This window comes from Corvus cornix, chromosome 26 (genome assembly GCF_000738735.6).
Source record: "Corvus cornix cornix isolate S_Up_H32 chromosome 26, ASM73873v5, whole genome shotgun sequence".
Classification (NCBI taxonomy): domain Eukaryota; kingdom Metazoa; phylum Chordata; class Aves; order Passeriformes; family Corvidae; genus Corvus; species Corvus cornix.
In genome coordinates this window covers 6,407,134-6,419,572 of record NC_046354.1, presented here as the reverse complement: position 1 = coordinate 6,419,572, position 12,439 = coordinate 6,407,134, and the positions used below count along the sequence as shown (strand labels likewise).

At 46.5% G+C, this 12,439-nt stretch overlaps 1 protein-coding gene across 4 annotated transcripts; it reads left to right on the top strand.

The window, feature by feature from the left end:
* Window positions 1-304: 304 nt before the first annotated feature.
* On the top strand, window positions 305-12,269 carry LRIF1 (ligand dependent nuclear receptor interacting factor 1). Of its 4 annotated transcripts, none has more exons than XM_039565388.1 (5): window positions 305-385; window positions 4,238-4,313; window positions 6,388-7,912; window positions 9,293-9,571; window positions 10,784-12,269. In XM_039565388.1, exons 3-5 carry the CDS (start codon window positions 6,401-6,403, stop codon window positions 11,243-11,245), a joined length of 2,253 nt encoding a protein of 750 aa, XP_039421322.1. In that variant the 5' UTR covers window positions 305-385; window positions 4,238-4,313; window positions 6,388-6,400; the 3' UTR covers window positions 11,246-12,269. The 4 variants fall into 4 exon arrangements, with proteins under 4 accessions (XP_039421322.1, XP_039421321.1, XP_039421324.1 ...); XM_039565389.1 differs by having other exon boundaries at window positions 349-435; XM_039565387.1 differs by lacking the exon at window positions 4,238-4,313 and having other exon boundaries at window positions 326-385.
* Window positions 12,270-12,439: the final 170 nt, after the last annotated feature.

The following is a 12,439-nucleotide window of genomic DNA, read 5'->3' as shown; positions in this document are numbered from 1 at the left end:
ATATCCGCCCGCCCTCAGCGGTGCTGTCCCGCGGCCAGCCCGCGGTTCACACACACAGGAGCAGGGCGGTGCGGGTGCCTGTGGGCGAGTACCGGTGCCCCCGGTGCCCCCCGTGCCTCCCGGGCCCCCCCGGTGCCCCCGGTGCCCCCCGTGCCCCCCCGGTGCCCCCGGTGCCCCCGGTGCCCCCCCCGCCCCTCCCGCCCGTTTCCGCCCGCACCGGAAGCGCCGCCCCCGCTGTGCCGCTCGCGGCCGCCGGGCGGCGCCACTTCCCGGAAGCGGCGTGCCGGAAGCGGCGGCGGCGGGGGCGGGGCGGGCGGAAGTGACGCGCGGGGCCGCGGCGGGGCCGCCCCGCCATGTCCCGGAGCGCTGAGCAGCGGCCGCAGTTGTGAGTACGGGCGGGCCCGGGGGTTCGGCCGCGCAGGGACGCCCGGCCAGGTACGGTCCCGCCGCTCCCCGTCCTGCCGGGACCCGTGCGCGGAAACGGGAGGGCGGGGGCGGCGGCGGGCGGCCCCGGCGGGACGGGCGGGGGGCGGCGGGGAGGGCGTCGTCCTGTTCCTTCCCTTCCTTTCCGTTTCTTTCTTATCCCTTCCTTTCCCATCCCTTTCTTACTCATCCCTTTCTAGCCCTTCCTTTCCTTGTTCCTTCTCTTCCTTTTCCATTCCCTTCCCTGCCCCTTCCCCTTCCACGCCTCACCTTTCCTTTCACCTTTTCCTTCCCTTCCTTCCTCCCTCCCTCCCTCCTTTCCTCTCCTGTTCCCTTTCCCATCCCAGGCGGTGCTGAGCAGGCTGGGGGCGGTTCCAGCCCCGCTCCACGTGCGGTGCCGTCTCCGGCTCGATGCCAGTTGTGTTTTGGTTGTATTTTGGCTGTATTTTGGCTGTATTTTGTTCTGTTTTGGTGTCAGGGGCTCTTGGTGTTCGTTGTCGCTGCGGCCACATCGCGGTGAGGGTGGGGTGTGCTGGAGGCAGCCGGGAAACGGGGAGTGGGGATATCAGAGGAATTGAACCTTTCACAGTCATGGAATTATTTCCCTTGGAAAAACCCTTAAAGGTCACTGAGTGCAACCATTGCCCCAGCACTGCCGTGTTCGCCACTAACCCGTGCCACATCCACTCATTTTTTGAACAGTTCCACAGATGGCTTCCACTCTGTCCTGGGAAGCCTTTGCCGGTGCTTGGCCACCCTTTCCATGAAGGAATTTTCCCTAAGTCCACCCTGAGCCTCCCCTGGCCCAGCCTGAGGCCGTTCCCTCTCCTCCTGTCCCTGTTCCCTGCGAGCAGAGCCCGACCCCCCCCGGCTGCCCCCTCCTGTCAGGGACTTGTGCAGAGCCACAAGGTCCCCCCTGAGCCTCCTTTGCTCCAGGCTGAGCCCCTTTCCCAGCTCCCTCAGCCGCTCCTGGGGCTCCAGACCCTTCCCCAGCCCTGTTCCCTTCCCCGGGCTCTCTGGGGCAGCTTTACCCATCAGGTCCCTCGTTAGGATCGCACCGCGCGGGCGTGGCTGTGCTGGGATCTCCCTCTGGGACGGTACCGGGAATTCTGCGGCTGCTGCCTCTCCGTGCCTCCAGCCCCGGTTTGCGCCGGGAGCTCAGCGGGCCCCGCGGCTCCAGCCGTGGTTTGGCTCCCGATGCCTTTCCTTGGCTCTCTGGAGTTCTCAGGGTGCTCTGCGTGCTCAGGGATGAGTTTTGGGTGATTTCTGATTCCCGGGGCTGCCGTGGGATCCCCGTTGGGTGATTTCTGGTCCCCGTTGGGTGATTTCTGGTCCCCGTTGGGTGGTTCTGATCCCCGTTGGGTGTTTTTGATGGTCGCAGATTCCACCAGAGGTTTTGTGGCTGGAGGAGGATCCTGTCACGGATCAGGAGAGCTGTGGTTCAGAACAGAGCACAGCGAGCGTTTCCTGGCAGTTTGCACATCCACAGCTATCTGTACTGCAGGGAATATTCCACAGTGGATGAAAGAGTTCCCAGAAACAATTACTGTCAAACAGAAAGTGGTTTTTCTGCCGTTATTGAAAGCTTCTGGTTTAGGGTAAAACCTCAGGCCATTAGAGATGGCTTGAACTGAAATACTGGTCAGGATTCCTCCAAATTCAACATCAATTTCTTGATTTCCTTTAGATGATGGTAATGATAATAACAATGATCATTGTATATTATTTAGATTATATGTTACTATATATTTAGTATTGTCATTACTATTATTATTTTATTACAATTTTCAGATGATCCATAGAATGAATGCAGCTATATAAAATAAATATATCTCAACTACAATCAATTAATTTTAGTTTGTTCCTGGGTGCACATTTCCAATTGACAAGAAGTTGTTACTTTGCCACTCCCTGGATCCAACTGAACCCATTAAGATAAATTCTGTTGCTTCTCTGGAGTGGCCCATAGTCCCTGGTGATTTCCTCACATTTGTAGGTGAAAGTTGTGCCTAAAGGAACAGTTGGGAGTGAAGGCAGATGGAAAAGTAGCTCATTTCTTCCGAGGGGGATTGTTCCTTCTGACGACTTTGCAGGGAAATTGAGCAGTCTGTCTCTTTGATCTCTGCTGATGCGGTTTTTAATGGCACAGTCAGGATTTCTGTGGGAATCGTGCTGGTGGTTGCACTCCATTTGGTGAATGAATTTATTTGGCAGAAAAAAGTATTCCTATTTTCTGAAAGTATTCCGAGGGTGTTTTTGTTAATGGAAGCATAAAGGACAGAAGGTGAATGTTTAAATACTCGATATTTTGTGGTTTGTGCTGCTCACTGAGAGTAATGAACAGTGAGAGAAATTTAGACAGTAAAACTGCTGTGTCTGGTCAAGAAAACAGGAATTCTGGTGAACTGAAGGAAATGTAGATTATTCTTATTATTTTTCTGTCTTGAAATAAGTAAGTAAAGAAATAAATCTCCCAGTTTCTTTCTGTTCTCTCTGCTTTCCTACCTTCCTTAATGCCACATCCATAGGAAGGTGTTGGTGTTGCTGCACACAGACTGTTCACTGAAAGAAATCTCCTTTTTGGGTCCAAAAAATGTCATCTGGTTGACAGATCCCTCTATGAATGTCACAGAATTTTATTTGGTTGTTTTTATTGAATTTGGCCATTTCTCTGGTGATATTAAATAAGGTTTCTACCAGTCCACCATTTTTTAATTCTTCCATTAACTTATTTGTCTCAAGTTTTGTTCATGGATCTGCCTTAGGCCTTTCTGAAGTATTGTAACAACACAATTATTTCTGAGCACTCATATATGAGATTTGAGGAGGTTTGTTCTTATGGAGTTGGGAAGTGAAGGAAGGTGAAGAGGAGAAAGAAAACTCTACTTCAGTAACGATGGGAGAAATTCCCAAGGACAACCTGGCAGGATACAGATTTCCTGTTGTCATTTTTTTTTTTAGGAAAAGAAATTAACCTGTTCTTTAACCAAATTAATCTCACACCCTAAAAAAGGGGATACTGAGGGAGTTTTTTTCATTCTGATTAAGAGATTCTTAAAGATTCATTAATTCAAAGAGCAGTGACCTGAAGACTGAAGTAAAACAACTTCTACCTCTCCTCTTCATCCCTCAAAAACATATGGAGACAGTGCTTTATTTTATTCTGGTAACATGAAGCTTCCTCGTGGTAATTTCTTTGTATCACCCCGGAAAAGCTTTATGTGAAATTGCTGCAATGAAGCCTTTTTAACTCACAGTGCTGGAAACGTGCAGTGATCCTTTCTCTCCTCAGTCGAAGATGTTTGAGTCAATTTGGGTGAATTCCACTTCTTGGTATCTCATTGGACTTTTCCTTCTCTCTTGCCTATCCTTTAGCTTTTTGTCATTCTCCCAACGTGTAAATACCTGATATTAGTTTCAAGTTAAAGAATGTTATTTCCCAGAAAATGATGATTTTGGGGTGTCTTGCACTTTTTCATGGAGATAAAAAGCTGCAGTTGCCTTCTGTAATCATGGAAAGCAGAATGATCTGAAGTTCAGGCAAATGAGATTTTTTACTGGTGCTTTTTTCCCCCAATCTACTTTAAAGTTCCTGTTTGTAGCACAGTCAAAACCAGTTTTTAAGTCTGTCAAGATGGAGGTGAATGGTGGTTCCAGGTGGGAACGAGGACGTGAGCGCTGGAAACTGGCAGAGGAAAATATTGATGCAAATATATCTTCAGCTCATCTCTCCCTGTTTTTCTTGCTTCCTTTCCCTGTGATCTGCTCCCCCTCCTCTTGCCCAAAAGTTAGAAGTGTTCCCTTGCTTTGACAGGTGGAGGAACGAGCCTCTTTGGAGGTTTCTTCTGCCCCTTGGTGCCAATTTGCAGCCGTAGTTAGTTGGGGTGCAGGTAAGTGCCTGTTTCTCTGTTCAGCAGCTCCACATTTGTGGGACTTGCTGAAAAATTCCTTCTGGATTTGCTTTTACTTCTTATATATAGAAGCAAAGTTGAGGCTGTAGACCATGGAGTTATTAAAGAAGTATTGAGAGATTCAAAGCACAATCCAGGAGCTGCTGCTGTTCCTCATTTGCATTGTCAGTAGTGCTGGGAGGTTTAAAGTGCTCCAAAAGTCTTTTTTCTCTGCTTTAGTTATGTTCAAACACACAAATATTTCTACTTCCTCTTCATTTAAGCAAAACTGTTTTCTGTTAGACTGTTGCCTGTCAGTGCTAGTCCATCTCAGCTCTCGTTTCTGATGCCAAAACATCCAACTCCATTTTGCTCATAAGCCCTCCTGTGACAGCTTCCATTAGGAACCATGTGGTATAATGCCCATATTTTAATTTTCAGCACCTTAAAACCAAAAATACTGCAGAATTTCCTGCCCACTGCACTGATACCTCATGTAAAAATCTCCATTTTCATACCTTGTGCCCAGAAATGAGGCATTGTACCAAAACACTGGGGGTGGGAGTTAATTCCAAGGTCACAGCAAGGAAGGCTCTGTGTATCTGATGGCTTTGTGTGTTGGGCAGACAGTAGTGGGGTGTTTGTGTCAGCCCCCAGGGGATGTGACTCCCAGCAGGAACCGCCCAGCTTTGGGAGTGAAGAGCACTCCTGTGACTTCCCAGCAGGTGGGAGAAGCGAAGGCTGGCTGACCCCTGAGCAGCCACAGGGCTGGGACGCAGGACTGAGCTCTCGGGCCCTGCTCCAAGCTGAGTCAGAAGCCCAAAAAAGACAGAAAAAATGCCCATTTCAAAGCTACCTGACAGAAAGCAGAACACAGCCCTGATGTCATCGGGGTGGGACTGGGAACTGCTCCCATGTCGGTGGTCTCACAGCATTTACTGACACAGGAAGTCGATGGGATGGACGTGGTGCTCTTGGTGACTCCAGGTGGAGTTGGCAGCTCTGCTTTTTAATCGCTCTGGATCTGCTGTCACAACTTCCAGTGATTTGGTCTCTTCTTTCTCAGTGAGGGCAGCTTTGTTTGCCCACACGTGTCTCTGCAGTGCTTTGGGCAGTAGATTGTTCTGCTCAGAGTCCAGGAGTTCTTTGCAGAAGAGCCTGCATTGGGCAGACTCTCCTGGAGTGGGAGAGGTTCTTTGTCCTGCCATGGACTCGAAAAATCTTGGCATTTGGAGCAGTCACAACTAACTTGTGTTTTGACAAGATCTGTCTGTCTCTTGGTGAGTTCTTACCTTCACCTGCAAGAAATCTCTGTTTTCTCTCCAGATGTCCCTGGTGCTGTTTCCATGTGTTCCTCCTTGGTTTTGAAGCCTTTTCCTTCCTAGACTTAGACTTCTGTTCTCAAAAATGTTTATAACCCAGTATTGTTTGAGAGTTTTCCATCTCTTTGAGGATGAACCACCTCTGTGGTCTGTATCTGCCTCAAGAATGGCCAGGCAGGTGCCAGGGAGGCACAGGAGCCACCTCTTCCACAAAATAAACACATCCTGTTTCCAAATTGCTTTGTTGTGTCTGAAGTAGTTTCTGCTTCTCTCTTGCCATGCAGCTACTCTGCCTGTATTCTCCTGAAGCCTTCCTGAAATTCATAGTTCATAGCACTCAGGAGGGTTAGAAATAGTAACAGGGAGATGGGAAAGGGGAAAATAAGGCTTCTCTGGGAAATTGGGAGGTAGTGGTATCATTTTCAGAATGAAAGGCCCTGTGAGGGGAAGAGGAGGGTAATGTGAGGTGTTTTCTGGGGTCTTTTAACTTATTTTTAATCTGAAAAAATGTCATTTCTTGCTACTCTGGGGTGTAGAAGCTGGACACTATTTTCAGACAGTCTGAGATGGTCTGAAATGGAAACCTGGGTAGGTCAGTAGGAAGCTCCTGAAAATTAACTCAGGCATTTTCCAGGAGTTAATCTGCTTCAGCCCTGGGTGTAGAGTTCACTGATGCTCATGAATTAAAGTACCTGTGCTCGTTCACTTACACTGCCTTTCATTTTTCTCTCTTTTCCCTTTTCTTTGTTAAGCATTGCAGGCTGTATGTACCGAGTCGTTCAGACAACGGGACCAGATGGAAAAAACCTTCTGAAATTGCTTCCCATTTCTAAAACTTCTGGAAGCTTTGTGCCAGTAGTTCAGTCTCCAGCCATGCCAAATAATTCTAACGCAAATGTTTCTAGCCCAGTCCATCTTACTTTTAAGACACAGCTTGGCAATACTGCTGCGCCTTCATCTGTTAAGATACCTATTTTCCAGCCTCCTAATCCTGGAAAGATTATTCTTACGAGGACATTAGACAAGCAGGAGAGTGTTAGGACAGATTCTGAAAAGGAAAGCTCGATTCCAAGTGCAGCTGCCAACGGCCAGAGCAGCTGTGTGTCTGTGGATGGAGTGTCCTTGCAGAACGTGGCCATCACGAGCTCCTCTCACCAGAGCAGCACAACCTACATGGTGGTGAACACCAAACCCGTCCCAGTGACTGTCAGGTCTCCAGCACTGCCCTCTGGACACCACCTTCAGATTCCAGCTGATGCAGAAGTGAAATCTGTCCCAGCCTCTCTTTTGCCACCTTCAATACAGCAAAAAATCCTGGCAGCTGCAGCCACCAACGTGTCTGGAGGGGCTGACAGTACAAAAACGCCGACGGTGATTTACGTGTCACCCGTGAACACAGTGAAAACCTCCCAAGTCCTGCCCACGCACTTGCAGAGCTTTTGCCCCAAACCTGCCACGGAAGTTTCAAAGACACTGATAGTGACAGCTGCCCAAAAGGGATCTGGTTCTTCTCCCGAGCCAGTCCCATCCGAGGGGCAGCAGTGCCAGCAAACTCCCATGAAATGGATCGTGCAAGAAACTGCCCCGCTCTCAGCAGCTTGTCTCATCCCTGTAAAGTCTTCAAATAATGTGGCTTCCAAGATCCTGAAAACTTTGTCAGACACAAAGAATGTAGAAGTTAATCCTGCAAATATTTTGCCACTCTGTTCTAACGGTCCTGGTGGAAGCCAAACCAAAATCACACCTTTAAAAGATAATGCTCTGGTCATGTACAATGGGAAAGTCTATTTATTGACCAAAAGAGGCTCTGATGTTCTGTCAGCCCAGGCTGACAAACAAACATCTTCCTCTTCTGATGCTTCACTTAAAAAGGAGACACCCAAGCGAATTGGTTCTGCTGAAGTCAATAAAATAACCAGTAAAGTGGTCAATCTGGTGTTGTCAAAAAGCAAAGGAGTGGTGCTGTCTCAGAAAGACCCAAAACCGTGTACAGTCTCCAAAAATTCATCACCAGTTGGCTTAAGAAATGACTTAAAATCCACACCTGCAGCTCTGCTGACACCAAGTGCTAGTCAGCAGGATTCCAGTGTAATGCAGAGACAGAGTTTGCCCTTCACCAAGAGCGTTTCTTGCAGTGGAGCGACCCCAGTTGCAGCAGTAGGGGTGCAGGAAGGTGTGTGTCAAAGTGGCAAAGACCTGAGTCATTCCCCGAGGGCAGCAGGGCCTGTGTCACCTCAGGCTAAGCAGGAATGTGCTGTCAGTGAAGACTGGCCAAAGGTAATAAATCATAAACATGCCACCCCAGTGTCTGGTCAGTGGTTCTGTGGTCCTGGTTTTAGGTGGATAAAATGGCTCTTGATGAGTTCACACATTTTTGTAACCAGGTATCCTGGAAATGCAGCTCTAAGGTTGGTTCTAGTCAATAAATGGCCTATTTCCTAATAATTTTGCACTGTGCAAGTGAGAAATGCATAGAAAAGAAAGGGGCAGAGGTAAGGTAGCTTTTGATTTCCTCCTGAGATAAATGATGAGCAATAACTGAACTCCAGGGAGGCTGTTCATGGTTTGGGCTCTTGGATGTTGATGCCACACGCTCACAGCACAACCTTAGGGCTGTAGGGGTGATGTAGGGTAGAGAAAGTCAAGTTTGCATCTCACAAGAGGAGAGTAAGTTGGAAGAGCAGAGTTTGTCCTCCAGAGACAACTCTGGTGTGTAGCACTGTCGGCTCCAGACTCCACTTGCTCTGACAGCCACAGGCAGGAGCTGTGTTTCCTTCCTCCCCTGCCCTGGTGGGGAGGGATCCACCTCCTTCACTCCTGGCTCCACGTCAGGCAGAGGGAACTCTTGAGATCCTTAGTGGCTGCATTGACATATTCTTTTAAGATCATAATGTTGAAAATCTGTTAGAAGTTGTAGGCCTCCAATCCCACAAACTCCCCATGCAGGATTGGTGGTCACGTTTTTAGTAGCTCCAGAGGCCAGGATGAATTTGTTTCCAGAGAAAAAAAATAATTCTGAAACTTGTTTGTGTTGTCCAGGCAGAACAGAAATGTCAGCCAAGTGTATTTTTGCAAATTTTAGACATTTAATTATTGCAACAGACTGTAAGACTTAGCTTTTTTATTGTTCCTCACCTGAAAAATGGTTGAAATACCATTTATTTTCCTCAGTGCTGTGTGATGCCAAGTGTCAGCATTTGCATTTGCTTTAACCTTGGTGAGAAATAGCTCAGCAAATTTGGTGCTCTTGTCCCTAAATTGGCAAACCCCTGGATTGCAGAGTAAGGACACTGCCTGCTCTTCCCTCCTCTTTCTTTGCTATTTGAAGGGGTAGAACAGATGATTCTCTTGTTGCTTCTTTTATTTTTGTGGTTGCTGGTTGGCCTGGACATTTTCTGGATGTTCCACAATGTACTTGGAGTGTTAAATAACGAGTGTTAGACCTATGATAATTTGTGTATAATTTATCACAATTGGCTTATCTGTGTTAAATGTTACCTGTGTTAAATGTAGCTCTTGGAGAATGGCAGACAAAATAAATGTTCACCTGTCTTTCTAGTACCTATTTCTTGTATATTAATATATTTTATCTATTTATATGTAGAGAGAGAGAGTGAGAGAGTGATTGATGGCTCTCTCACTGCTTCTGTATTTCAGATCCAATGTCAAAAGATGGATTCACCGGGAAAGGTTATTCAAATCAAACACCAAGAGCACCCACACTGGAAACAATACTTGGAATTAAGGAAAAAATTTGGTCTCTTTAAGGAGGAGAGAGTTTACCTTACAAGAATACCGTTAAGGGCCGTCTGTGAGAATCCAGAAGAAAGGGTTTGTTCCAGTGAGAGCTTGGAAAGGAAAAATGGTTCTTGCAGTTCATCCTCATTGGATGTGGAACTAACGAATCATCATCAGGAATGTGTTAAAGAGGAAAAGGTATCTGGGATTTTTCAGTGCTAAACACACTCAGAAAGCAGTGTATGTTCAGTCAGTGCAGAGCTGGGGGTGTTTGGAGCCTCCCACCTCTGGATTCACCAGGAGAGTCAGGAGTTGTTGGGATCTCTGTGAGAACTTGTTTGAGATTTCTGTATGATTCGAGCACCATCTAGGAATTTTTATCCTCATTTTTGGGTTCTGGAGGAAACTTGAACAACAAATTCTTTGGAGAAAACTGTCCCTGCTGGTGGTGATGGTCCTAGTTGGAATAGGGACCAGACCTTGGTATCCTGATTTATATTCAACCCTCTGCAGATGGTTGTGTTTGTCCAGCAGTGCAGTGGGTACAGGCAGAGGAATGGGTTTGTTAAAAGAAATTTACTTGTAGATCTGTCCAATCTTTAAAATTACAAATGTTGGTTTGAACTTTGTCATTGGTTGGGTACTTCTGGAAGGAAGAACTTTCATGTTAATGCATGGAAAGGATTTTATCCATCCAAGTATTTCTTTTCAGCCACATTTTCTTCTATGTGATTCTACTCAACTCAGTCAAAGACTTTCTCAGGTTTTACTAATTCAGTGCTAATAATTGGGCAGATCCATGGCTGCTGTTGACATTCACATTAGCTTTAACCCATCCATCCCAAGTGTCCAAGGCCAGGTTGGATGGAGCTTGGAGCAACCTGGTCTTGTGGGAGGTGTCCTTGCCCATGGCAGGGGGTGGAATGGAATGGGATTTAAGGTCCCTTCCAGCTCAAACCAGGATGAGATTCCATGATTCAAATAATAAAACATCTGGGAGGAATTGAATCTGATAGTGGACATTACTTCTCAGATTGATGTTTTTGGAAATGTAGACATGAAGAATTCTTCTACACTGAATTTTCCCATCAAATTAGAAAGGTTTTGTCTTGCAGTAGTGTTAACTTAAACAGCCACAGGCGATGATGGACATGCCCAGGAAAGGCAGACATGCAGTGTTGACTAAGGAGGGAATTCAGTGTTCTGGAATTGTTAACTGGGAATCTTTACTAGAAAAATATCAAATGCAGAAATATCTTTGTTCTTTTGCTGAAGGAAACTTCTTCCGGGCAGTAATTCTAAAAAGCTTGCAACAAATAACTCGTAATTTGTGCTTAGAGAACTTGGTGTTATAAAGTAGCTGATGCCCAGTTTAACAGAAGTGAATTTTGTCTGTTTCTGACTGTGCAGATAACTGTGGATCTGGAAGAGGATTTGACTAGGAAAAGGAAATCCTCACCGTTGTTGGACAGTGGCAAGAGAAGGAGAACCTCGATCAAATCAGCCACAAGTCTCAGTTTAGAGATCACCAGCTCAGGTTCCAGTGCACTTAACAGGAGTGTTTCACCTCCCCCAGCCCCACCAGAGCCAAGTGTTCCCACCGGCTCCGCTGGAGCGTCCCGAGGGAGGGACTCAGAGCAGGACACGTTCCCCAGGTACAGTGACACTACCCAGCCAGGGATTTCAGTTTTAGTGACTTCTGAAGAGGATACTTCGGTTCTGGAAGGTTCTTTCCGAGATGATGCCTTCCCTGTGGCTCCCCCGGACCTGGATGAGACAATACGGGATGAAAAGATCAAGCGGCTGAAGCAGCTCCTGCGGGAGCGGGAGGCGGCGCTGGAGGAAATGCGTCGGGAAATGCAGCAGAGCTGAACCCCCCCCCGGGGATCCCAACCTCGTGCATCACCTCTTCAGTGACTTCAAGAGGAAATCCCTTGCTTAAATGAATATTTCTGGTAGATGGAAGAACTAGGTGAAGTTTAAGTATGTGTGTATTTAGAGAACTCTAGGTTTTTGTTAAATGCCAGAATTAAGAAACTTGGACCATCAAATTCTACTTCTGGGACACAATCCAAGAGCACAGACCAAGGGCATTTTTACCAGCACATTCCCCATATGATGAATAGAGGGGTTCTGTATTAGTCTTAGCAAATAAACTTTCCCCTTTGGAATTCCATGGCCTGGCTCTTAGAACCCGAATGCAAATTGCAAACCCCAGCTGTGGATACTTTTTTGTTTGTTTTCCTCATGTGCATGAGAATTTTGATGAATTCCTGAAAACTGTCAATTTTCAGAAAAGGTCAACAGTCAGTGGTTAATAAATGCTATTTAAAGGATCTGGGAATTAGACTTTAGGCAGTAACAATGCAGATATTTATACGAAACCTCTTGCAGATGTGAGGACAGAGGCAGGAGTAGCCCTGTGACAGTTTGGATTCATGGCTCTCCCTGTCATTATTGTGAGCCTTTATAAGGCCATGGCCAGCTGTGCAATGTGGAAATGTGGTTGTGGGGTTCTTTTGGAAGGGTGGGATGTATTTTTTTAAACAGAATTCTGTTAATAATAATTTCTTGAAGCTAAAAGACTTGTTTGTCCCTGGGTGGTATCTTTAACAATCCTTAATGAGTGTCTTTTAATTTGTTGTTGTTTGAACATGTCTCTTGCCACCATCAGTTGATGGTACCTTAGTTTGCCTTGTAGGAGGGGATGTGCCCTCAGACTGTCTTTATGTCCTAATTTTTGTAGAACTTCTTGTGTGTTTTCCCACCATGCTCTGTTGTATCTGTAGGGACACCTTTCCTTGCCCTCTGTTGTTCATGTCTCTGATCCTTGCAGGTTCCTTCTGCAGTTTTTCAGTTTCCCTTCCACCAATTAATAACTTTTTTTGCCAGCAGAGTTTGACATTGTTTTGTTCTTGTTTGTTGATGTTTATGTTAAACATCACCAGCCCCAGCAGAGCTCCACTGGGGATTTGTGTTCATGGGAGGTTGTTTGTTACTGTCCTTATTTCTGGTTTTATTCTTATTTTGTTTCATTTTAATCAAATTTTCATCTGCAGAGTTTTC